Raw genomic sequence first — 26,717 nt, 5'->3', positions numbered from 1 at the left:
TGGGCACTGCCTCGTGCTTCAGAGGCACACGATGGCAAAATCCAGCTGGCTGGACAAGCACAAGTCACAGAGGTTCCTGTGCTGAAGAGCTGACCTGTCCAGAGGGGAGCCTGAGCTGGAGGGGCTCTGTGACTTTCCTGGGTATGTGCTGAATGCAACTGAAATCTAGCACATTAGAAGGTTTTAAATTATTGCTATTATTTAAACAGACTTTTTTTTTTTTTATAAGGCTCCCTTTAATCTTTCAAGTGGACACAATTTAAGCAGTTTCCACATAAACTGTAAGTTTCCCCAGAAGCACAGAGAGCAGGACTTACCCTTGCCTTCATGTTTTGTAAAAATAAGCATTGTGGTTATGCTCTACAAACGCTACTTTCAAAATTTTAAAGCTTGTATTTATCAAAGCGTTATGAAACTTCCTTTCCCCCTGACTGAAGCATGCAAGCCATAAATAAGACGAAGAGCATCCCTCATGCCAGAACTCACACGGTTCTCCAAGATCTCCAGACAAAGGATACCTGCATGGGATAATTTTTCACAAGGGGAAAAAAAATAAAATAAAAAGTGTCCAAGGATACTGACAAGCAAGCTGAAGGCTCGGAAAGGAAAGGCCAGCACTTTGCACGCCCAGCCTGCTCCCACGCTTCCGTCCTCGCTCCCTGTGGGTTCCCTGCTGACCCTGGAAACCAAGCATGGGTCGCCTCGCGCCAGGCCTACAGGCTCCACCGACGCTTGGTTTCCACGGTCGGGCGCAGCTCGTGTCGAGGGACTCCAGGAAAACGGCCCCCAGAGAGGCGTCTTGCTGTTCTCCGCTTCACTCGGATGTTTGCCGAAGTGCCACGTGCATGCAAATAAATCCAACGGGAAACCTCTTACAAGACTTCCATTAAAATTACCTGTTATTAAGTAGTCTGATTATCAGAGACTCAAGATTATCAGTCTCAGGTTATCAGACATTTGCTTCAGAGGGTGATAGCACCATGAGTAAAACAGTGCAAGAAGGCTGGTGGAGGAGGAAGGGAAGAGGGGATGTGGTGCACACCATGTGGATAAAGGCTGAAATTGGGATTTGTTGTTCTTTCACGCCTTGATCAGTGATCTTAATAAAGAAACATCATCAGTATTAGCTAATTTACATGTTTTTTGCTATTTTAGTTCCACTTTGACATTAAATCACCTCACGGAGGCAGGTGGGGGTGCTGGGCCCCGGAAGGGCAGGACAAGGCCGAAGGCAGCAGCGGTGCCCATCCTGCCCCACTACGGGTGCTGCGCTCCAGCATTTGGAAGCTCGCTTTGATGCCTTTTACTAGGAAAGGCTTGAAATTAAATACTGATAGCAGCAGGTATTCCTGCTCTTTATGAGAATCCCTAAGTCATTTTAAGGAAATCAGAATTCAGACACATCTGGTATTTCATTTACAGAGGTCACACACTCCCACATGAAAGAAAAAAACATCTTAAGCTGATAACAACAACAACAAAAACCAACACTTTTCCATCTGCCTTTGGGCTAAGAGACCATTAACATTCACAGCCTATTGTCAGGAGAATTTACAACGTCTTGTGGAAGGCCCCAAAGGAAGCTGAAACCAGGAGAGGCCCCAGTTGGCTTTCTCTTGAACAAGGGCTGCCCCTTCCCTGCATAGCAGCGAACACACCACAAAGTCACATTTCCCAGTTCTGAAGCCCAACTATAGCCACGTTCTTGGGAAGAAGATCAGGGAACACGACCCTCAATAGAAGGAGGAATGTCTTTGTGCATCATCCTTGTGGCCCGTAAAAAGCAAGCGCATGGCAGACCACACAAACCACCTCAGCTATGAGCTGTGGTAGCACAATGCCAGCATCAGGCTGGGCTGCACCTCCCCAGCAGAAAAGTGATTTTGAGTCTGTGTTTCAGAAACCATCAGTCCTTCTTGACAGCCCTGCAAGATGCCTGCTGCTGCCTGGGAGAAGCACTGGCGCTGGGACAGCACCGGGGCTGCAGGACTTGTGGTGTGGCTGGAACTGCTGCACACTGCTGCCTAGTGAGAAACACAGTCAGTGCCTTTTCCCATCATCCTTTTTTTTTTTTTTTTAAAGAAGACTTTTAACTACCTAATTATTTATTTTTGCAGAGGGAAATTTTCCATTTCCTGACCGTTTCAGAATCCAAGACCTGCCTTTTTCCTCTTCAACACCTACCACCGCAAGCGAGCACGAGCTGACATCAGAGAACTTTGCTGTAAAAGGCAGGTCAGACCAGTGGAAGACTGGACCCAGGACATGGAGCCTCACGGACAGATCCCTTCCTTCACTGCTCAGTTCTCATCACTGCTGCAGAAAAAGCAGCTGAGGGAGCCCCTGCTTCAGGACAGAGCTGCTTCTGGCAGGAGGGCACTGAGGGTGGGAAAGGAGAGTTGCAAAACACAAGGACATAACCAGACATGTAGAAAAGAGAAATTGTAAGGATATTTTATGTCATTTCCCATCTTCCAGAATGTCCTTAGCAGATTCTCATCCTAACCCAACTAAGCATCTATAAACTCAGTCTTTTTCCCTGCGCTATACCGAGGGCTCAGATGACCTCAGCCTGCCTCCTCCTGATCCACGACATGTAGAGATGTAATAAAACATCCATGGCAGACAGCACCTCCGGGAAATCACAGCCTTTCAAGAGAAGATGCCTTATGAGATCCGCTGTGGTCTGCAGGGAGCAGATTATCTTTCACAACTCTGTAGCTTCCTGTAGAGCTCGGATAAAACTGATGCCATGTATGTACTGCTATGGCAATCTACTGCAACCAATTGTGATCTCATTTCACAAAATGACTCCTTGTTGCCCCTGTTTTTCTGCCATCAAGTTTTGCAGAAAACAGGAAGCTTGACCTTGCCTGCAGAAAATCTCTCCAGAGCATCTCATGCCTTCAGAACCCGAGGCCAGGAGGAGTCCGACACATTAATAGATAAAACGGCCCCGCAGATGACATAACCACCAAGCAGGAAGCTAAACAGTTGGAGGCCAAACTGCATTTCTGACCTCTTTGTAAGAACAAACCCATGTTACCAATAGTCATTAGTGTGGTAACGCAGCAGAAATGGCTGGCGGGTCACAGAACTGCGGACCCTGCCACCATCACTGCAGTGTAACAGCAGGAGCAGCCTGGCACCCTGGCAGACACCTCGGCAGCCTTCACTCCACAGGTCAGCCAAAAGCAATTGGCAGACCAAAGGCTACAGCCAAAAAAACAGGTTACAAACGTCCCTGCTTCAGCCCCACATGGTGAGGTTGGGCTCAGTACAGCCCCTGGGGAGACTCAGCTCAGGCTCGCCTGCTCATTTCACACGGAATTACAACCGAAATACATCTTTAAGCAGAGATAACATAGCTTGACTGACACCTGCAGGTTGTTGCTGCCGTCCTCGATCACCCTGCTCCTGCCACCTGCGAGGCCTGAGGACACTCAGCAGGCAGGGTGGCTGGGTTTTCCTCTATCGGAAACCAGGGCATAGCCACTTTCATTAAAAAGACAGCAGCAAAAGAAAAACCAGAAAGTTGCAAAGGCAAGCTCCCAGGGAGCACAGAGGGTGAGCCTGTGCCCAGGGCTCACAGCCATGCTGCATCTCTCTGTGCCTGGGAGAGCATCTCTGGAGACACTGGAGTCAGGCAAACGACTGTGCTCACCCAGGAACACCTCGTCTCTTTGCTACAAGGAGAGAGGGTCAAACCTCATCTCATGGAGATTCAAAACAATGCCTGTGACCTCTTCATCCTCCTAATTCCTAAAAGCAGCCGTATGTCATCTGGATGTGTCTCAGAGCGTGAAAACCCTTCAGTGCTCCCAGGAACATCTGCTTAAAGGAGGAAATAAATAATAGAACAACAACAAACAAAAAAGTCCTGATAATCATCCCTGTCACCAGCTAATGGCTGAGAAATCCATCTTCCAGGAGCAGATTTACTCGTCCCCAAGAAAAAAAGAGAAATGAAGTAGCAAAGGGCTTGCCGGATCCCTCCTTCCCCTGGAATGCGTGTAAATACCTGTCAGATTAGCATGAATCATTTCTTTTAGGTTGTGCAAATGCTCTGGAAGAGGGAACATCTGCAAGAGATAATAACTATGCAGATCTGCAAGTACTTCCACGCACATAATGAGCGGTGCCATGTATCTTCCCCACAGCCTCCAGTAAGGGGTGAAAAAGATTTTCATCAAATATTCTTACTCCACTCAGAACAAACAGATTTACTTATCTTGATGTCTCAATGATTCTCTATTTCCTTAGCTTCCTGCCCCCTACAAGACACCCACAGCCCCACAGATGATCTCTTTCTGCCAGTTCCTGTCACTGGTTTCTACTGGGGTCTTTTCTCTCTACTACTTCACCCCTTTCACTTGCAGCTTAAATCTTTGAAAAGTGGTGTTGGTTTTGCGCACTTTCTCCTATCTTTGGGCACGTGGTAACCCCAGCCCACCCGTTTTGGCAAGTTTCCACTTTGTTTTCCTGAATGTCCTCACAAGACTGAGCACTGTTCACCCAGGCTCGTTTCTTCCAAAGGCTGCCTCGTGCTTTGAGGACCTTCTCCCACTGAGTCAGAGGCATCAGTCTGCCTCGTCTCTGCGAGAGTAACGTTAGACTCTCAAGCTCTGCCATAAAACCTTACTTTTCCTCTTGGACTATAAATACCTCTCTATAATGGAGAGAATTTTTCTCTGACACTTTATATCATGGATGCAATATAAAAATATACTGCTCTTGGCAGGCTTTGCAAGACTTCCCTTTGGGAGCTCAGCAAATGGGCTGGTGTTTGATGATTTTTTTTCCACTCCAAGGCCAAAGCTGCATTTCATGGAAAGACGGCGAGATGACTCCCATGGGAAAGAACCTATATTTCTGTTCTGGAGGAGCTGAAGAGACTTCCTTCAAAGTTTCCAGATCTTTGAAGTGACCTCAGCTCCATGAGATCACGTCTGTGCTTGCCAAGGCTGAGTACAAAGGTGCGAATGCCGGCAGCAGCTCTCTCCTGCTCTCCTGCCAGGCTCTGCACCGTCTCCAGCCGCACATCCCCTCGGTGCTCCGCAGGCTACATCAAGCCCCGTTACATCTCCTGCTCCAGAGCAAAGCCACCAGGAGAGGCCGGTCTGACAGCTACGTGCCCGATAAGGCAAGGCAATCAGGGAGCTGAACCCCAGGCCCATGCTGGGCTTGCACATTGCCTCCCCACCACCACGTCCTGTAACCCTGCCGCTCTGACCTCTCCAGCTCGAACACCGTGGTGTACCTACTGCACGAGCCCCTCTGCCTGTGATGCTCACTGCATTTTTAGCCTACTTGTGGCTTTAACAGTTGTTATACACAAACCGACCTGTGGAACTCACTATCCTGGAACATCAAATCAACACTAACATTTCTTTCTCCCCGACACCTGTAGTTACACCAAAGAGAAAGCAGGATAAAGAAACCAAAGTGCTGTTCTCACAATTGATAGAAAATCATTCCCTTTACCATAACCATTCCTGATCTGTAATATTGCACCCACAAATGACAATTCAGTTTGGTTTCTTTTCCCTGCAAATACAAGCAAAAATATAGATGCCTCTGTTTTTAACAGTACTGCAAAATGAATGTAGTCAAGAGAATTCCAAGGAAAATGCTTTCTGGGAACTAACTAGGTGCATTTTTAATTCACCTGAACTCCAGATATCATGAGCTTATAAATGTATCATGCCTAAAGTCCCCAGTCAATTCAAACCAGAAATATCCTAAGTGATGCCTGTTAAGACCTGAGGGTTTTGTTTCCCAACTTCTCAGTTATTAGATTTGGTCTTTCCCCACGAGGAGGATATAGTACTTATAAATCTCTGTCGAGCCCTAACAGTGCAAACAACATAAGCCCCACAATTTATGCTTAAAAACAAGCAGAAACCAGAACCACTACCTCTCATATAGTGTTTCCCTAAGAACATATGATAGCTATTTTTTAAGATGCTATTATACACGAACATAAATAATGCTAATTTAACCATAAACGCAACACAAACAGAAGTATCCACCGACAGTTTATCTGCTGAATATCCCTTCTTTGGGTAATTCATTTTTGCTTCTGGGCAAAATGGTCCAAAACCAGTGATTTGACAGATCCTGCAATGAGCTCATCATCATAACTAATTCATACAGTCTCACAGGGCACTTACATTAAGCTCCTCCAGCTGCTGGCTTTGTCGGGCAGGACTGCTTAAGAGGCTGACAGAAGATAACGTGAATTACAGTGGGATTTCAAAGTATGACTTATGGCCTTTTTTTTAAAGCCAAAAGCTTTAAAGAAAACTGCATTGAGCGGACACTGATAATGACCTGGCAAAGAACGCTCAGCTGGGCAGCTGAGACTTGACAACGTATTTTCAGGAGCAACAATAAAGGAGAAGGCTCTGCTACCAAAGTAAGAAATGAAAGCTACAGGCTCTGGAAGAAGTTGTTTGACACTCAGATATTTCACTAACTGGGTTTAAACTTACTCATATGAATAAGAAGCTCCAAGAGCCACACTCTTTGTTTTTAAGGAATCCTAAACCAAGCATCTTCCAAAGCTCTGCAGTGTTGATTGTCAGCTACTCCTTCCAGCAAACATCCATTTTTTGGCTGGAGCAGAGTCAGAAGTGATGAAATACCCCAAAGATGATTGCATTCTCGAGTTAAAAAAGGTTAGAACCAGAATGCTCAGCTCTGACAGGTCAACAGACCCCGTCTTTTCAGGCACTTTGCAGACTTCTAGTCATATGTGACCCTAATGCAAACTGTACTTCGTTTTTTGAGGCTTGCTCACTCAGCTACTAGCGCACAATGGGCAGTGCACATTTTGTTCTGAAGAACTGGAGAGTCCCTGGGAAAAAATAATCTTCTCCTAGTCTCTTTGTCTCAATATAATTAAGGTCAATACTACAAAGTGGCCGAGGGGGGAAGCACTTTGTAAAGTTCTCAAGAGCTGCAGTAACATTTATAGTACAAGATTGTCTATGTAAAACTGTTGATTACTGATCTCATTATTTAGATTTCATGACAAAAGCCACTTCTGTTCCCAGATGCATAATAGGTGTCAAGAGTAAAAACCTTGAAAAATACATGGAAAAAGTTACAATAACAAATGGCTTGTTTATGCCATAATTGGTATTAGGCAATTAATGGTGGGATGAAACACCACATTGCTTCTGAAAACAAAAAGCAATACTGTTTAAAGAACGTTTAATGAGCACGTTTTATGTTGTCCTCAGCAAGTTTACTGCCAAGCCACAAAAGACATTTATACACACTTCCTTTTGTCTCTAATGAAAGGGTCATTGCTACTTGTCTCTTACTAAATTCACAAGTTTAAAAAAAAAAAAAAGCCAAATGTAATGTTTTAAACTTGAAATTCATTCAGCTTCTCAAAGAAGCTGTTGTTTAAGTTCAACAATGTTTTTTAGGCACAGACCCTCACAGCGCTGTGCAGACTATGAGAATCACAGGGGCAAATCCAACACCTCCATGCAGAAAGATGTGTTCAGGGACCGCCTGCCACAGAGACCTATTGTACAGCTCTGAGATGCAGATACTCCAAGTTTTTAACATTCTAAAATCTTCACTATTAATGGGGTGAGATCTGAGTGACTGGAAAAAATGAAGGCGGAAATAATATATTTATTTACTGGGAGCAAGTCTTCGACTGTGCAAGTCAGGGGAGTTTCCCAGACAGCGTCGGAGGGAGATGATGCCTAAATCATTTTAACCTGGCTAAATTACCTGATCTGCTGTCTCCCCAAACCTGTTTTCTACATCTGTTTCTCCTACACGTGTCAAACATCACCAGTCTCTGCTGTGACATTAAAACAGATCTCCAGTGTGTTTTTTATCGAAGCTAATGTGCCACATGAGAAGGGTTCTGCATTTCCAGCTACAGAAGGTTTCAGTACTTTGGAATGGGAAGTGGTGGTACAAACATCCCCAAAGGCTTTCCTTTCCAGAGCCCAGCGTCCTTGTTTCCTCATCTCCTGCAACGTGACAGCAGGAGCACCACGCAGCAACCCAGACAGCTTCAGCACTGCATGAGCGTTGGTCTGAGCCAGATCAACCAGAGTGGAAGTTCAACAAAGGACAAAGGTGTTCAGAGTAGTAGAAAAAATGCAGCAAAATAAGTCAGTGGCATTGTTTCCTTTCTAATGAACCAATTTTGTAGGTCTGGAAAACTGACCTCACAGACCATTTCAAGAATTTCTGTCTGGAAAATAAATGCAGGAAGGAATGAACTTCAAAAGACTTAGAAAACATAATATTCACAGAACTAAATAAATGCACTATGGAGATGTATCAGACAAAAAACACAAAATCTCACATGAGCCTCAGATTCCTTCTAATTAAAATCGTGCATACAGTATGAATATCCTCATGATGAACTTATCGCTAAATGTGCTATGATGCATTCTGTATTCATACTGTGTACATCAGTTAGTGTCCTCTTTTTAACCACTTACATTCTTGAATTTAAAAATATGCATTTTTAAAGAACATATCCTGTTATACTAGAGACAGCAAAGTGAAAAGCCATGTCTTATTCTCACATAAGTGCAAAAACATCCCTGGCATTCTTTCACTTAAATCCTTGGAGTTTTCTAGGGATTCATTTTACAAGTTAAATGTAGAATATAATTTTCCAGGCAAGTTTACCAAGGCAAATCATAACTGAGCTCCTGAACAAATAGAAATCAAAATACATTATTTGACTTTTCCCTGTGTGGCTGGTTTGGGCTACACAAGACCATCACTTACCAGTTAAAGAGAAGCCTTGTATCATCTGAGATACCAGAAGATTGTGAGAATTCAAGCTTCTCATGATGAAAATGTACAGTAGAGGAAGCAGTGGACAATTTGCAGCTGGTGAAAAGAGGTATCCTCTAATTACATGCATCTGGCATCCATTATCTCAGCATCTGCTGCACTGAAATCCAATATGCCTCACAAAACACAATGGTATGCTGAGGAAAGGCACAATATCGCCTGGATTCTCTTTAACAGCTCAAGACCCACCCTTCCTCTTTATCCACTGCACGCTGCATTGTTAACACAGCAAAAGGAACCCAGCATCCTACCGATCAGCTGCCTTTATTACAGCAGACGGTATTATTTTGGCCCTTTGATCTCTGACAATCAGATTAGGACCATGAACCAGTACCACTGACCTCCATTATCAATGATTCGAAACAGCTCCTGCATGCAAAAGCCAAGAACTGGCTTGGATCCCTTGTAATGTCCTATCCACTCCTTAAGCATACCACTTAAATCTCTAAAAACAAAACAAAACAAACAAACAAAAAAAAAAACACAACTATTTCAGTCTTCAAAGCATAGGCTATTCTACTTCTTTGTTTTCACTGTTTATTTGTATTAGCATGGGACATATGGACTGGATTTCCACCCCAAATCAGTGACGCAAGCTTTCAGCCTCTCCTGCTTTCAAAACCTCTTTGAGAGGCCTGGGATGAAGGCACCTGAAAAGGGCAAACTTCAGGTGAAAAGCATCAGAAATCATCTCCTTTGTGAAACTACAGATGGCCACTGACCACACGCAGGGAGAGCTGGAGCAGCCTGGTGATCTGTGTGGGTACAGGCGAGGCAAAAGTCAGCAGCTATGGGTCCGACTGCATCCCAAGAGCTGCAGGACGCTCGGCTTTTCAGCTCATCTGCCAGAACAGACGGCAAGAACACCACAAACGTGCTGCTTTGCCAAAGGTCAGCAGCACAGGAGCGTGCTGGAGGGCCAGCCACGCAGGAGGGAGCCGGTCTGGGCTGCCTGCTGCTCCGGTGCTGCCTGCAGGACTTCCAGACTCAGCTGTGGTTTTGTTTGCTGGAGTGAGAGGGGCAGAAAGACAGTTAATGTGCACTCACATACACCAAACTAGAAACACCTGTTGGCGTTCAAGAACAGTTTTTTGGCTGGCTTGTAGAGACCTGGGGTCTAACAGGTGTCCTTACAGCCAATGGGAATGTAAAGGGGGTTACAGAGGCCCCGTGAACACTAAATTATGCAAGAAAAAACGTCTGCACAGCCATACACAGCACATGTGTCCGCGTGAGCAGGTTTAACCACAAGAAACTGAAGTCCCATAAAATTAAGCACGTCTGGGAGGAAATCAACCCAGCGAGGACTGGAAAATCTCAGCCCAGAACAGCCCCGGCAGGTCGGGTGCTCCCTACGGCTGCTGCTGCCCCCGAGGGCTGCCCGCGTGCCCGGACCCCGGCCCTGTCCTGCCAGCTGGACCCGGCCCCGCGGCCCCGAGAACAAAGGAGCTGCATGGGCACAAGCTCGCGGTGTCCCGGGCTCAGCCTCTGAACTCCGGGTCAGGGACTCGCCGGTCTATTTTCAGAGATACCATTTCTCATATGAGTTTTGTAACAAACTTGGCAGTGAAGAGCGATCGTAACAACCCCTTCTTCTGGCTGGTGCTACCCTCAACGTGTTTGTGGGGGTTGCCAATGGAAGACTTTCCTCCTCAGTTATCAGATGACTTAGTCTGGTGAAAGGCTGCACAGAACAGCAAGCTTCAGCTCCAGTTAAAAGAAAAAAAAAAACAACTTCAGAGGACAACAGGAATGCACAAAGCATCCAAGCACTTGAATTTGGAGCGAGGGTATACGGAAAGTGTCCTCCCTTTCTCACATAACTCTCATTAATTACACTTCTGGAGCTGCAGTCCTCAGAGCATCTTCCCACAAAAAAAAAGTATTTGCTATGACTGGAATCTCAAAAGAGATGTTTCTTGAATCATTACTTGAATTACACTGTAACACTGAGACCATGCAGAAGAGGAGAGCGAAGACTGAAATGCAACAAATGAAGCAAAATTAAAACCCGTGGCTGCAGTAGAGATAAGGAGCTCCAGAAACTAGTGACGAGATGTTATCAGCTATTGCAGAGCACAGCTTTTAAAAAAGGCCTCGGAGAAGGCAACACATAATGAATAAAAAAAATGCTTTTTCCAACCTTTCCAAAACCAGAAATTGAAAGCATAACACACTGAAGATTCATGACAGACCGTGCTGCATATTTAAGCATAAGTTAATTCTAAAAATTCCAGGAAGGTTTACAGCAACACTTTTCTTTCCTGCTTCTCTCTTCATCCCTAACACCGCTCACCAGACCCATCTCCTTGTGCCCGCGGCCACTTTCTCTAGTTTTGTCCCCTGCACAATACCCAGTGTACTTCAGAGGACAGCCTCCCTCCTCCAAAAACAAACCGGTGCAGTTGCATTTCCTTACCCACATCCTTACTAAACTTCTCCATTTGCCCTCCTTCCCGGTAAAATCCAGTGGGGCTCTGAACAGGTCTGCAAGGAGCCCTGCAAGAACATTTTGGGCTCTGACCTGCAGATCCTGCCAGAAAGCACACACTGGCATCCAAATCTGCTGAAAATATCTCGAGAAACAGTAAAGAAAAGCTTTTTAAGAACCCCAGGTCAGAGCTCACGATTTGCACAAATTTGTGAGATTTTAAAACTCGGTATTTCATAGAGCCTGAGCTTCTCTTGGTCCCCATCACCTGCAGTGGGGAATACAGACTTGCTCCTGCGCCTTTTTAACGCAGTAATAAAGATCTACATGAAAATTTCAAACTGTTGCAGTGCCAATGGAATGATTCCTCCTTCCTTTATTTGCCAAAAATCTCAGCATAGCACCACAACTCATCTAAGGGACTCGAGCCGTGCATTTTCTTTCACCCAATATAATCATCCCTTATAAACGATAATGAAATCCTTAATTCTCAAGTTCAAAGTAAAGGCCTGACCCAACCCAGGGAGAGCTTGAACAGAACAAAGCAAGCCATATCCTGAACTCACGACAGCCTTTAGGATGTCAGTCTCTTCCACCAGCCGTTCCCTTTCACCCACCACCAGGTTCCTTTACACAAACCTGTCGGTGACGCTTTTGCTGCATCACTCATGAGCAGAGCCACACAGCTTTAAACGTGACAGAGCACATCCAAAGGGCTTTTTCCTGCACTCTAGTTAACCTTTAGAAACTCAAGCCATATAAACAAAGAACATATTCCGAGTCCTGTGCATCTGCACAGGGTTTGAAAGCAGCAGCAGGCAGCGCTGTGGGAAGCTTCCCACGGGTACGAGGGCAGCACCAGGAGCCCTGCATGCAGGCACCAGCCCCGCCTGCAGCTCCAGCACGCTTTCCTTTTTCTTCAAAACTCACTCCACAGAAGTGATTTTTTTTATTTTTTTAACCAAATAAACCCCTGCACAACCTTGGCTCGCTTCCTCTCGCTGACTTTTTCAAAGAGCCCGGCACTACCTGCGTGCCAGCTGTTAAATACCTCGCCTTTGGCCGATGGACAAGCAGATAGCACAGGACGAGCGGAGCTTTGCACAAGCTGCCCTTGTTCCGCGGCCTTTCTGAGCCAGCCAGAGATGTGATCCCAGCCAAGCACCACGGCACAGCGGGGCTGCGGGCTCGAGAAAGCTCCCCTGGGCTCAGGCACTTCTCCCCTCCCAGCAGCAAGCCAGACCTGCGAACCAGCAGGGTGTTTGCAAGGAAAAGTATCTCGGCTTCGTGGCTGCTGGAGAAGGGCTCTGCCTCATTTAGCCTGGCTGTTATTAACAGCGGAATCTGTCCAATAAGTTGACGGCCAAGGAACAATTGCTGCTATTTAACCTCACAAACGGATTTTAAATTGGCCTTGTGAACTGTGAAACTATGAAACATCAAACACAGGCTCTCGCTGTTGTTCCAAACGTGGTGCTGGGAGCTGCTTGGGCTGGGAGAGTCACGCGAGCTGGAGCACAAGTCGGTGCGCACACACACCGAGGTGAGGTACTGCAGAGAAAGAGTGCCCAGACAGTCCCACCTCCCGGAGCTCGGGGGACAAGGAAGGACAGCACCTCGCCCCCCAGGTCGGGCTGGCCCCGTGCTGCCAGCCAGGGTAAACAGCGGGTGGCCGCGGCCCCAGGCTGGCCAGCAAAAACATCTTATGATAAGGGCCTGTTCAGGACGGGGAACGTCCTGCTTTTTAAGCAAACATTTCTGTATTTCTTTCCAGAAAAGAAGCGATACCATTAGGATCAGACACAGATTTCTGGGAGACGAATGACAAGAGCTTCGTTCACCCAGGGCTGACTCGTGCTGTGTTCATCGATCAGCCTCCAAAGCCTCCGGACCACATCCAGACTCACTCGAGTCAAATGCTAACCAGCTCCATTTGGGGAAAGCATTTCTCAAGAAGATAACATGTATCAAGGAGATAATCCCACCTGTGCCTGGCACCGCAGAACTGCCGATGTGAGCTCCAGAGCACCGGAGTGGCCCCGTCCCATTCCCATCCCTGCTGCCAAGCAGCCCTGCAGAAGCCCACGGCAGAGGCAGAGCATCCCGAGCATGCCGGCCCCACAACCTGCTGTTGTCCTCCCTTTCTGCCTCAAAAAGCTTTGGAGGACAGTAAAATCTAATCCCCGGCCCCGGCCTTCCAAGTCTGACCTAAAGCACTGACTTCACGCTCCTCCTCCAAGGGGGGCAACGTTTGTAAACCTGCAGACATCTTGTATTCCTCTCCCGAAAGAGCCGGTCATTTCCCTTTTAAAGAAAATATTTGGGGGTCTCAGAAATGTGTTCCTTATTTTCAAAGCTGCAACCAATTATAATTGTGGGAACTGCTGAACATTTCCAAATGCGAAAATGTTTTTTACCTCTCAGGATGTTTATTTTATTAATTTGCATGACAGAAGCTATGACAAAAAAATTGCAGGGACAATTTAAGGACTGTTTGCTTCCTGGAAAACCCCACAATGTCTCCTTCACGTGTGCAAACCTGAACCTAAGCAGTATGGGACCATGTACATGAAAATCAGCTGTGCTCCAATCCTCCGCAGGTCAAAGGAAAACACAGAAGCTGTGCTTTAAGTCGTGGCTTTAAACTGAAGATAGGAGAGTATCACTGGGTGAATAAATAATTTGGACTCGTGCTGCTATTATGTCTGCAGTTTAACTGTTTTAGAAACAAAGCAAAAAAGCAAAACAAACAAAAAATTATTTTTAGACGAAGCAGTCTCCTTTTCATCTCAGCTGAACTCATTGAATGGAAACCACTGCCGCCGACACTGCCCCGGGCAGCGAGGGCACAGGGCACGAGCACCAAGGCACAGTGGCCCCAGGGGCAGGAGCTGTGTACATGGGCTCAGGGTGGCTTTTTTTTTTGGGGGGGGGGGGTCATCACCGAACTCTGGGCTGGTGCCACCACCGGGCATGGCTGGGGCAGATAACCATCACACACAAACCCACACACGGTGCCTTGGGGTCTGCTGCAAGGGGTGGAGGCAGCCCAAAGCCAACAGTATCGAGGAGGTTTGGGCCAACCTACGGTTTGCAGCTGATTGAGAGAATCCTCTTTCTTTGTAGGCTTTGTCTAAATGAGACTTTTGGGCCTTTTAAGCACCTCTGAGTTGGCGCTGCCCCGAGGCGGGGGCTTTGGGCAGGGCCCCCCAGCCCTCCTCGGCAGGAGTCCAGCTCCTGCGGCACGCTGACCCATCCCACTTAGTGGTCGCTTGCCATGCAGATGTTCTGCTACCAAATCAGAACATCTCTGAATTACCAAACGTAAGAAACTCAATGGACTGCGAGAGGAATTTGTGTATTGCACAAACACTAATTAAATAAAGCCTAGTGGCTCCCAACTAGACCTAACCGAAGATATAACCGTGAATCGGCTTCCTCCCGGCCCCCGGCACAGCCCCTGCTGAGGGCAGCCCGCTGTCAAGGGCAGCACGGAGCGATGGGGCTGTGCTTCACAGCCAGGCCTGATAAGCGTTTCCTTTCCAAACATCCAAACTCCCCAAACTTTACAAACAGTGGCCAAAGAAAGTAGAGAGAAGATTATTGGAGTTTGACAGATAAAACAATGGCCAGTAAGGATAAAAAAAAAATATTGGGGCATCCCTCATTCTTTATCCTCTCCACTTCCGACCCAAAATCAAAGGAAGAACTCGAAAAGCCGACTCACCGAACTGGCAGCGAGGGCCCTGGAAGCCAGCAGGGCAGTGGCAGAGCTGCGATGAGCCCTCGATGCAATTCCCACCGTTGAAACAAACTCCAGCACTGCAGGCAGCTGCAAGGACGGAGAGAGAGAATAATTCTGGAGATCAGGATCAGAAGTGCACATATGCTAAAAAAAGCCCGCGCACTGACCGAGTTCCCAAAGCCCTGCAGCAAACCTGAATAATTACAAAAGTCCCACTGGACATTTTTGAGGGGCATCTGTTCTAAAACCTCTCGCAGAGGTGCCATAGGAAGGGAAACAGCTCCCACCTCAGGGCCAGCACTGGCTGGCTTTCAGCTGAGCACAAAATTAATCTCACGCCTGTCTCCTCCTTACCTCGCTGGGGCGTTCTGCAGAGTAAGTAATGCATTCAGAGCACAACAAAGCTGTCAGATGGAAAGCACAATAAAACCTCCACTTGGTACCTCGCTTGGTCGAGGCAGCTGGAGGCAGGGAGCTCGTCTCCCTCCCCAGCCCCTGCTGCCAGCCGTGCCACTCGCTGAAACAACTGGCTTACAAATTTATTTTATTTTAAGGTACTCTCACAAACCAGTCCTGTGGTGGGCTGGATGAAAGAGCACTTGCATTGGAATGGACACTGCCCCATATCTTGCGGTGGGCAGGCAGCAATACAGCTAATTAACCTTCTCATCAAGGCTCAGATTATTTCTGCCCCCGAGAGCCAGAGATTAAACGTGCAACTAACTCGCTCGCTCCCCGGCGCATGCTTCGTCCTGCCTGCACGGTGATGTGTGCCCACAGCTGCTCTCCATCAGCCAACAGACCTCACTTTCTCCCTCCTAAAACAACGCAATTCCAGCCAGCAAGTCAGTAAACTCGTCAGGAAAATGGTTCATGAGGAATCATACCCAATCTTGTACCAGCAATGATAACTTGCTTTGAAACTGGAGGCGTCCTTAAGGAAAACAAAAAGCACCAGAAGCCGCTTTCCATTCCTGCAGGGCTGGCCGTCCAGACGTGGTGTCACCTTTTGAGTGGACCAGAGAATGAAACGGAGCTAAACTGTAAGGAAGCCCGAGCAGCCACATTTCTCTGTTCTCACCCAGTGAAGTGTGAAATGTACACAGAGAGAGAGAATGCTCAATTAGGCTTTTGAAATCCACCTTTTCAAACCATCCCAATAAAGCCACAAACAGGGACAAGTTTTCCCAATGAAACACACTTCTTAAAACTCGTGAAACGCAGCAAACATTTTATATTTCCCACTAGAAAGTGCTCATCTCAGAAGTGCTTTTAACAAACGATGCCACGTGCGCCGTGCTTTGTCGCAGTGTAAGGACGCAGCGCAACGCCTTCCTTTTGAAGTCTGCTTAAAGGTTGGACAATGCAATTTTCTCTATTCACAGACCTGCTGTGCTGCTGGCCAGCTTCTCTGGTGTTTTGTGTTTTTTTTTTTTCCTACACTCCCTCTTCTCCTTCCCCTTTTCACCACAGGGTGCCCGTGTGCTGTGCCGGCACTGGGGCCATGGCGGTGCCGCCGGTGCAGCCCCGGCAGGGACGCGGCGCTGCTGCCAGCCCTGTCACGGTCACCTGCTTCGAGGCCCTCGTGTCCTGCTGATCCAGAGCCCATAATTATTTCAAGTAGCTGCAGTTACAGCAGACAGACCTGGCAACGCTCAGCCTGTTGGCTCAGAAACACAAATTTACTAGAAAGGGCAGAGCGCACGCAGCTGAGACGGAGGTGGAGGGAGCCGGGCGCAGCCTTTTGGGGCTCCGTGCTGATGTCCCAGCTCCAGCCCTGCATGGCATCCTTACGGAGATGCAGAGGGTGAAGAACATCTTTCAGGGTTTCACTGTATAAGAAAAAATTGCAGGACAACTCACACAGAGCGCAGAGCCCTGCGGGCTCCTGGCTGATCTCATCCCACGTCTGCAGCACCTCACACGAAATTCACGTGCGAGGTGAAACCTCTGCAGTGGTCAGCCCTTGGGCAGGATTTTGGGACGTATTTACACAGCTCACACCACAATGCAATCAGCCACACCCTACCCTGCATGGAAAGCTAATAACCGCATTACCAAATTTCCCACTATTCTCATTGCCCCCCATATCAGATATTGGTGCTGTTTTTTCCTACAGAAACACAATTGACTTCCTAATTTCCCCCCTGTGCTAAATCTCAACATTGTCTTGTGCAACACTTTCCGTCTGGTTTGCACTGATTATGGTTTTGTCAACGTTTCGGTGAGTATTACATTCCATACATTTGCACTTTTGCTACCCACACACACACCCTTGCTACACAGACACACACCTGTTCTAACGACGTGTGCTCTGTCGCTTCTTTTACTTTCTCAAAGCCAAGAGAGCAGATGGCATTCTCATGAGAAGCCCTGGGGACACCCGACCTCTGTGAAGCCACCAGACGAGTGGCCCCACGAGGGAAGGCTGACAGAGCTCGGGGTTATTCATTTCTAACACGCCAAAGCAAAAAAGATGAAAGGCTGAGGGACCTCCTGGTTAAACTGATTGGATCGGGCTGGCTTCCCCCATATCATATCTTACATTTATGCCAGAGAAATTAGCAATAACACTGGCTTCTCTCCTTACTCCCCACGTGCTGCTCATCTTTCTGTTAAACCCTCTGTACTTGGTGATACGTTGCCACAGGATCAAACAGGAGCTCGCTTTCTCCTTGCACATTCAGTCCCACTACTGTGCAGCCACGGGGTGCAGGGTGGATGTTCGCGGTTTACAGACAGCCCTCGCTCCCCGTTGTTATTGGGGGTGCACAGGAGGGCTGGGGTGGGTGCAGCTCCTGCAACACCTCCGGCTCCTTCCAAGTCCCCTTCCCGCCGACACCTGAACTCCCCGGGCTCTGCACCTTGGCTGCATTACAGATAAAATACTTAAGCCTCAGTCTTGGCTTTTTTAAGAACCTGATGATTTTTCAAATCCCTCCTCCTCCGAAAAAGATTATTTACTAATACAAAGGCAGCATTGAAGTCCACACACTCACCTACCCAACCTAATGAGACAGTGATGAAATGTTGCTTCAGAAAGCCAGTTATCTGCCGATCTAATGCTTTAGCCACTTTTCATAGCCGTGCAGCCCCAGGTACCGAGGTGACCCCATACCAAACAGGCTGCCCGGCTGGTGCAGTTCACTGCAAGTTGGGAAACCACCACCAGCCCCTGCCCCGCTGCACTGTGCCGTGCCTGGTATCGCACACGCTTCCCGGGGTGTTTCCTCCTACACGGCAAGGCAGAGAGCATTCACAGCAATGAGCCTGTCATTGGCTCTTCCCGCGTCCAGCTGTGCTCCAAAACATCCTGAAGCACTGCAGCTTTTTAGCTCTCTCTCCACGTCTGCAAGAAGCACAGTCCTAAGTTTTCTTTCCTTCTTTCTTGCCTCAACGCTATTAGAAATAGTGAAGTGATCAAACTGCACATCAAGGTTCTTTAGTTTTCCCTGACTCCTTCACCTTAATCACCAAAAAATGAGACTTCAGGCAGTGAATCCCAGCCTGGCTCCACGGTGCCCATTTGCTGGCAATGCTCAGCCCATCAAGGCAGTCTTGCAAGACTCACAGCACAACCGGGGATAAGGTATATTCGCTGGAATGGTTCCACCTCACAGCATCCGACCGCTGCAATTGAATTGTCAGCAGTGATTCCCACCGCCGTGCTGCTGGAGCACCACCAGTGATCTCTGGAGGCGTGTAGGAAAGGCCACAAATCCCTCTGACAAAATTTGGCACAACCTCGCCGCCCTTCACTACAACAGCGAGCGCAGGCGGGCCTGTGGCTGCTGCTCACAGCACCAAAAATCCGCTAACGCGAATGACACCCTGGTTGTGTTTCCCTGCCTCAGCACTCCACCGATATTTACTGACTCACTTCCTCAGCCAGCCCTTCCTACGCTCTTTTCAGGCCCAGAGGAAGATGTCCCCGTGCTCGCACCGAGGCCCGGCCACCATCAGGAAAATCCATCACGCCCCCGCCAGCACCGAGCCCCTTGGACGGGAGATCTGCTGGCACAGAAACCAGATCCCCAGGACGGGCTGTGGATCACGGCAGCGGATCCCAGCCACAGGAGCCAGGCAGGACCTGGGGCACAACCACGGATTCCCAATGAGGCTCGGCCGGGGCCGTTTGCCCCAGTCCAGCCCCGGTGCGTAGGGCTGTCTGGAAGCGCGCAACTCGGGAGGTGATGCAGGGCGATGCTGCAGGAGCTTCCCACCCTCGGCAGCCTCTGGAGGAGCCCCAGGCTGTGCAGAGGGCCACAGAGACGAGCTCCCTACGGCACACATTGCACCTGAGGTGCGTGAATGCCCCTGCTTTTGTCCTGGGAACTTAGGCTCGCCTGTCGCACCAGCAGTATGAAATGGGTACGGAGAATCCCAGGATTTAATCCCCACGTGTGCTGGAGCTCCCCTGGCTCCTGTTCGCAGGAGCCTGCTCCGAGCAGCTTTACTGCCTTTTCACTGCTTCCTTCCTGCTGGGATCCCTCGCTTCCCCTGCAGGAAAACCGCTACGCAGCCACCGTTCGGAGTTCACCTGAGGTTGTTATCTGCTCACTGACGGCACGTCGCTGGGCACCGCAGCGCTTCCTTCGGCACAGCGGGGTTGGGTTACGGCCTTTTCAACAGGAAGAACGAAGATTGGCTTGCTAGACACTTTTTTTTTTTTTTTTTAACTTTTTCTTCAAGCATCAAAGTGCGAGGAAGGTGCAGGCAGCCTGCCTGCGGAACAAAGGGCGGCCAGCACAGGAGCCATTTTCCTATATTGTAGGTCAATCACAATCAAAACCACTTCTGCAATGGGGCTGGAAACTGCTAGCTTTCGTCCCCCTGATGGCAAGGCAGGTCAGATCCCAAGTGCTTTGTTGGTTTCCCTGCCTATTACTTGAAACGAAAGCTGCTCGTCTGTGGTGTGGGCTGGAGGGCACCTCCAGAGCCTGACCCCGACTCGCAGCGCTCTGTTCTGTGCCAGGGAACGCATGAGATTCTGCCTTGACAGTGACGTCTGTCTACACGTACACCTAGACAAACCTTTGTCTGTTTCAGAGGAAGATTTTGTTTGGCTTTCAACTTCTCAAGAGCGAAGTCTGGAGTTAAATATTGCCCAGCTGGAGGCAGCTGCAGTGCTGCAGGGAGGCGGGAGCAGCGCTGCCCCCCTCTCACCCACCAAGCCCTGCAGCCCCAGTGGGAGGCAGGGATACGGCCCACGAGGATAATGCTGCCTCTGTCTTCAACAACAGCAACACAGAATCGTCACATATATGAATATTTGCATATCCATAGCCTGAGTCATGCAAATCTGAATACACACGGCAGCTTCCCCGCACAGCTGGGAGGTAAATGCTTCCGTGCCTGCTTTGCAGAGAATTACACCAGAGCAAACACTACAGAGCAGAAAAGCCAACAGAATCCCAAAGTCCTGAGTTCTGTGTCTTTGCCTCAAATCTTATTCATGCCATCCTTTCACCCACGCTGGCAGCTTGCTTCCTGCTCCGAGGCTGATGCTGCGGCACCCGTGCTGCCCCCCCAGGGCCTGAACGCTCACCTTTAGGCTAAAGCAGCGGGCAGACGGAAGGGAAGGAGCGCAGGGACCTCCAACCTCTGGCAGGAGGCTTTCAAGCTCTGTCAGTCTTAAAAACAGCAGAACTGGGACCTGGCACACAAGCCTCTCGAAACACTGAGCGAGAGCAACCAGGGGGCAGAGGAGCCCTCGCCACGCAGTCACACGGGCAGCAATTACAGGGCTGGATAACGAAAAGTCCACTCAGGACTTGGATCATAGCTTTCCAGAGCTTCTGCCAACGGCACCACTTAAATCACCACTTTGGGCTTTAAATGTTTAATAGCGTTTGGCAGCTGGATAAATGAATGCACCTCTGAAAACCCTTTCATGCTGCAAGGGGGAAATTCTGCAGAAACGGAAAGCAAACACGGGGCTTGCTGGGGAGCCAGAGGAAAATCTGACACACAACTCAAATAAATAAAAAGTAAAAAAACACAAACAAACAACAACAAAAAGTTCCTTTTAAAGACATTGTTGCAGCATTTCCTGGAGGCACAGGACTTGAAATGAGCATCCTCAGCCAAAAGGACACCGCTGACGGCACCGAGAGCCGCAGCAGAGCCGCTGGTACTTACGGTACAGGCAGCCGGCGTCGCCTGCGAGCTGGGACCACCCCGGGCAGCACTTGTACGCCGTCTGGTACTGCACCTGGTACACCTGCCTGTAGCCCGTGTAGTACACGGTCCTGAAACAGAACAAACACGGCCCAGACAGCATTAATTCCTGCAGAACCCCCCTGTTCTGCAGGCAGCAGGGGTCGTAGCTCTGACTGGGGCAGGAAAGCAGGGATTGATCTGGAACATAAATAAATAAAAGCGACACTTCCCCCCCCCCCCCCCCCCCCGGAATTCTGCTGTTGTGTGTATGTGAAAATCGAAACAGAGACAAAACTTTTGAAGCTGAATTTTAAAAAGCTTCTTTGGCAGAACATGAAAACTGCTCCACCAAAGCAAATCAGACAAACAACAACAAATATTTGGCACAGCAGATGTGCTGTACATGTCCACCGAATATATTTATCCTAACTCATTCTCGTTGTTTGGTTTTGTCTGAATGTTGATACAAACAGAGCAAAATAACGGTGAACCGTTGATTCCCGCGAAGGAAAACTTCGGCTCCCCTTCTGTGCCAACCAGCATATGGAAGCACAGCTGAGGAAAATGAAAGCAGATACCAATTTTTGTACAAGCTGTCGACAAATTACGAAGGAAAGTCTCATGTTCCAGAAGCAGCTGAGAAAGCAATTCGCAGTCACTGGGGCAGCAGAGCAGCTCAGCACCAGGACCGGGTCCATCCGGATGCCCTCGGCAGCAGGAGCCAGCTCCCGGCACAGCGTGGGGCTGTTAGCACCGTGGCACCGAGTGCCGAAAGGGACAAGAGAGCTCTCGGGGCTGGGGCAGAGCTGGTGGGATCGGGGAAAATGTGATCCAGAAGAACTGCACGGCAGCCAGCAGCCTCTTTCACCTGCCCTGCATAAGCTGAGAAATGATGAAGAAACGGCATTGCAAGAGTTTGGGGAAAGAATAGCAATACTGACCACTGCATTTTTCTATCCTCAATAATTCCCTTGTTTCCTATTTACATCAGAAGAAAGTGGGTAAAGGAACATGTTCCCCAGCTCTGCTATTGCTACCTATGAGAACACTAGCAGATTTAGGTCAAGAGGGCTGAAAGAAAAAAATATTCTTCACTTTTCTTCCAGGAGAAAAATACGATAAACCACAGGCTCTCTAAAACCAGTCTTTGTCAGAAATAAGGAATATGAGAAACAAAAATGAGTGCCCCCGTGGTAACACGAAGCTCCTACTGGGTCCTCTTTGTCCTGTCCCTTGTGGGACAAGGAACTGGGTTATCTGGTGTGCAGGAAGGGAATTTTCTCACCCTTTCAGGTCTAACGGGACCCGGTGAGGTCGCAGAGCTCAGGACGAGCCCTGGGCTGCTTTCTGCCCCCGGCAGCACCCGAAAAACCTCACCTCCACGGCCTTGGTGAGCTCCACCTGACACGTTCACCCCCGGGGGTTCTCAAGGAACTGCAAATATTTTGACAACCCCGGTTGCCTGCGGGTATCTGGATGCTGTGGGCTGGAAAGAACCACAGAGCAGATAAAGTATCTTCGACGTTTCTCTTTTCCTTTGTGTTTTCAGGAGTCCCTGGCACAGACAAAGTTGAATGAGCCAGAACTAATGGAACCCAGGCTTAAAAGCTCCTGCTGTGTCCTGCTGCTGGGAAATCCACTTCCAGCCCCCAGGGACAGCGCCGTCACCCCCTACATTCAGTTACTGGGGGCTAAGGAAAGTCACCGCCTGCTGTCACCTCGCTGGGGAAGGCTGCACAACCGGCAGCAGAAGCAGCGCTTTGCCAGGAGCCCCCAAAAGCACGGCCCAGGAGCTCCCCAGAGCCATTCAGAGTGGAAGGACAGGGGGCAAAATCTCACCTGGGGCAGTTTGGCTGCAGTTCCTTTTATTCTGCTAGCTTTTAAAACTCCATGGGCCGAACCTCGCTCTGCCTTGCAGCACCTCCAGGCTTCACCTCCCTACTTCTGGCGGGAACCAAGTTTTAGCATGGGGCTGCTCCGGTATTTATAATGAAGCACAACAGAAGGTTTTTTCCTTTCAGCTCCTTGATTTACAGTGTCAAAAACGCACATTAAAGGGCTGAAGGGATGGCTGGGACTGAAGAGCTCCCAGCCTTTGAAGTGGCAGCAGACGAGGCACCTCTCATTTCAAAGTCCTCTCTTAAACATGGCCAAAAGCTGGACTCTGTTTGCTCCCTCACTCCTGCTGCACAGATATCATCACCGAGGCAATTACCAGCAATTACAGGTTAGGAAGAATTCCTGAATTCGAGACTTAAAAGCTGTCTCTAGTCCAAGACGCTTCTTTGAAATCATTACTGTGATATTGTAAAGGCTTGTAGCTGCTTAATGAGGCCAGGAAAGCAGGTGGAGTGCAGGGGGAGATGGGGGACACGGCTGTTTGGCTGCCGCGGAGGGATGGAAAGGCGATGGCTCGCGCTGCTGCACATGCACAGCCCTCCCCCTGCAGCCTCTCCTAGCCTCCCAGCTCAGAAAAGAAACCCCAATTACCTGAACAACCTCAGCAATTTGCTGCTCAATTTTTAGCTAGGAGCAGCTGGCTGTGGGGGCTGAAGCACGGCTTTGTGGAGCCCTGCAGTGGCTGCCCAACGGGCTCCTCTCTGGCACGGATAAACGCAGCTGCGCCGCCCACCCCATGGCACCACCATGGCAAAGCGCGGTGAGCACCGGCACGACGGCAGCCCTCCCCAGTAAAGGTGCAGGATTTATACACGTGACGCCGTGGAATCATTTCATTAACACGGCATGATTGCATGAAACAGATGCCGTACATCAGCGGACTGGGAACAGTGAACCTCAACAGAACTCCACGACAAGGCACCTCTCCGCGCGAGTTCCTCGGCGGTGTTATCACCGAGCAGCACGACGCTACGGCACGAGGCCGCGACGGCACGAGGCCGCGACGGCACGAGGCCGCGACGGCGGAGCACCTACCTGCGCTCGTAGCCCGTGCACCAGCGCCGTCCCGCGCAGTCCTGCCTCCACACCCTGACGGTGCGGGCGTGCGCCCGGGCGCAGGGCTCCCGCCGCCCCACCAGCGCCAGCTCCGGCTCCGCGCAGACGTGTGGCCTGGCACAGAGAGACAGCGGCGTGGGGCTGCGGCCGTGGCAGCACCGGCTCCGCCGCCCCACGCCATCCCCGGGGACAGCGGGAACGTCCCCGGCCACGTGTGGTGTCTGTTGTGGGTAAATCACAGCAGATACTGAAAGCTGCCGGGCAGAGCGCCTGGCACCGACGTCGTCCCCCTCCCAGGTTGGGTGTGCAGCAGGCAGCCAGCTCCCCCAGGGGAAGCAGTGAGCCCAGCGGGTGCGTTTTTGTTCGGGGCACGGAGCCGGGACACACTGGAGAGCTGCCAAGGGCGCAGCACAACCTGGTGTTTCACAGGTGGGAGCTGAGACAGAGAAAAGGCACCAAGAAAGCAGCGTTTGTGCTGTATTACTTTCCTAATCCTAGCTCTTCCTCTGCAAATAGGAGTCAGTAGTTTTAACTAAGGACAAAGAAGGAAATATTTGTTCCTGAATTAATGTTACGGGCCATTCGTTACCTGGGTGTGCTTCTGTTCCTTCAGACTCCCCCCAAGGGACTGCGTGTTTCCACAAAAATAAAAGGTTAAACCAAGTAATTTGGATATGGTGGAGACTGGAGTTCACAGCTGGCATCTCACTACCCCGGGACAGTCGGTGACACCGCTGCAGCAAGCCCAGAAATGCCCCTGGGACCCTGGCACGTTCCCCCGTGGCAGGGCTCTGCAGCCTCCCCGCTCAGCCCACGCGTGGCTGGGACGGCTCCGCACGGCGCTGCCCTCCCCGGGCACCCTTTGCTGGTACCTACACGCCTCGCCCCCGAGCCCTCTGCACCTCCAAAACCAGGGCTGAAAGAAGCACAGCAACAGTGTTTGGTGTAATTTGTCACAGTGAAGGAGGTTTTTGTGTCCCCAAAGAGCGGGTCTGTGTGCCACAGGCATCGTCAGCGGTGCCTATGGGAAGGGGCAGCACTTCCAGCCGCTGGCGTTTTCTTTTCTCTGACGCTTTGGCACACATCTCATCTCCTGTGCCTCGTCCAAGAATCCTAAAAGTGCTTGTCAAAGCAGAGGCACAAAATCCCTGACATGGGGGGAAAAAGCAACTGTGCCAGAGCTGCTGAACGGACCCCGCTCCCCTTTTCCTAAACCCAAATGTCCAAAACCTCGGGGGGAGCAGCTTGCCGTGAGAGCACCACGCAACATTTACCAAAGGAATGAGAGCAACCCCCTGCATCCAGAGATCATCTGCTGGCAGGGGACCAAGCTCGCGAGGAAGTTTTCCAAAGAAGCTAAATGATTAACACCCAACTGTAACTGTAAAATTCAATTAAAAAGAAAGGACTACGTGCTCCTAGAGTAACGGGAAAAGGGGGGGGAAAGAAACAGGCACTGAGGAGACACAAAGTGCAATAAAACCAGCAGCTCTGTGAGGAAAGGTCAAACTATTTGCACAATAATCGCCTCTTGTGCTCACACAATAGCAACGCTTCAGTCAAAGACAGCGAATTACCTTCTACAGGCAGGGACCGTCTAAGTTTCTTTTTACCTTTACATACATTTGGTACCAGATAAAGAACCACAGAATAACCCCCTTTCAAAAAAAAAAAACCCTCCCTGCACCTCCCTTCACCCTTGATTTTAAAATCTTGCATTCAGCCTCCGCTTTGCAGTCCCCTGCCCTACAAAACCCCTTGGGATCTACTCACATGTAGGGCTGGAGTTTGGTCCCAGAAGCAAGAGAAGATATTCGCAGCGCGAGGATGAGGGACAGGGCGAGCGCAGGAGGCTCCATGGCACCAGCTCCTCTCTGCTCCCCACGTGCCGCCAGCGGGAGCTCGGAAACCTCCCGGGCACCTGGAGCACACGAGCAGGTCCTCGTTCCTCGACGGGCAACAGCTTCCCCCGGCCTCGCTGGGGCACGGGGGGATCCCTGCTGGGTTCCGCAACCGGGGAAGATTTATCACTCCCGGAGGCTTCCTCCCGTCGGGCCGGGCTCGGCACGGGTCCCCCGTCCCTGGGAAGTGGTCACGACGCAGATCGCCGCTGGGCTGCTGCCAGGACCAAACCTGGCTCCTCGCGCCCGTCCGCTAGTGGCGAGGAGCGCGGGGGTGACTTTTCCTTCTGGCGCCTGCTTCCCGACAAGGTGCAAAGCCCCGGGGGCTCGCGGGGGCCGGGTCCCGTCCAGCAGCGAAGCCCCATGGGGGTTTTGCTGCCCTGAGGTCCCGCGCCACGCGGCCGGGCAGCGAGCACCCGGCACCCAGCAGGGGATGGGGCGAGGCGGGGTGCTCCCCGCGGTGTCCCCCAGGCACCAAAACCCCGAGGGCTGCCCCAGCAGCAGGCGGCGTGCTCGCTCAGCCCACCTGCGGGGCCGCGGCCATCCTTCCTTCCCTCCTTGCTCCCCCCGAGACGGAGCCAGCAGCTCCCCGGCGTTTCCACTGAGCAGCCAAACTTCCCTCCTGCTTTCCCAGGTCTAGCTCCTCTCGCTCACATGCTCTCCTTTCTTGTCTTGC

General features: G+C 50.0%; 1 protein-coding gene across 2 annotated transcripts in view; it reads right to left on the bottom strand.

Moving 5' to 3' along the window:
* The window catches only part of MEGF6 (multiple EGF like domains 6), a 78,733-nt gene extending 52,016 nt beyond the window's left edge, over positions 1 to 26,717 (bottom strand). The window contains exons 1-4 of one of the 2 annotated variants that reach the window (XM_040533849.1): positions 25,914 to 26,717; positions 24,120 to 24,254; positions 21,165 to 21,274; positions 15,006 to 15,110 (exon numbers count right to left, since the gene is read on the bottom strand). In XM_040533849.1, coding sequence (XP_040389783.1) covers positions 15,006 to 15,110; positions 21,165 to 21,274; positions 24,120 to 24,254; positions 25,914 to 25,999 — 436 coding nt within the window. In that variant the 5' untranslated portion in view covers positions 26,000 to 26,717. Of the gene's footprint in view, positions 1 to 8,778; positions 8,884 to 9,188; positions 9,314 to 15,005; positions 15,111 to 21,164; positions 21,275 to 24,119; positions 24,255 to 25,913 lie in introns of those variants that run through there. The other variant, XM_040533850.1, reaches the window with a different exon arrangement.

This window comes from Cygnus olor, chromosome 21 (assembly GCF_009769625.2).
Source record: "Cygnus olor isolate bCygOlo1 chromosome 21, bCygOlo1.pri.v2, whole genome shotgun sequence".
NCBI lineage: Eukaryota > Metazoa > Chordata > Aves > Anseriformes > Anatidae > Cygnus > Cygnus olor.
The sequence above is the reverse complement of the archived record's forward strand: the minus strand, read 5'-3'. Positions and strand labels throughout refer to the sequence as shown.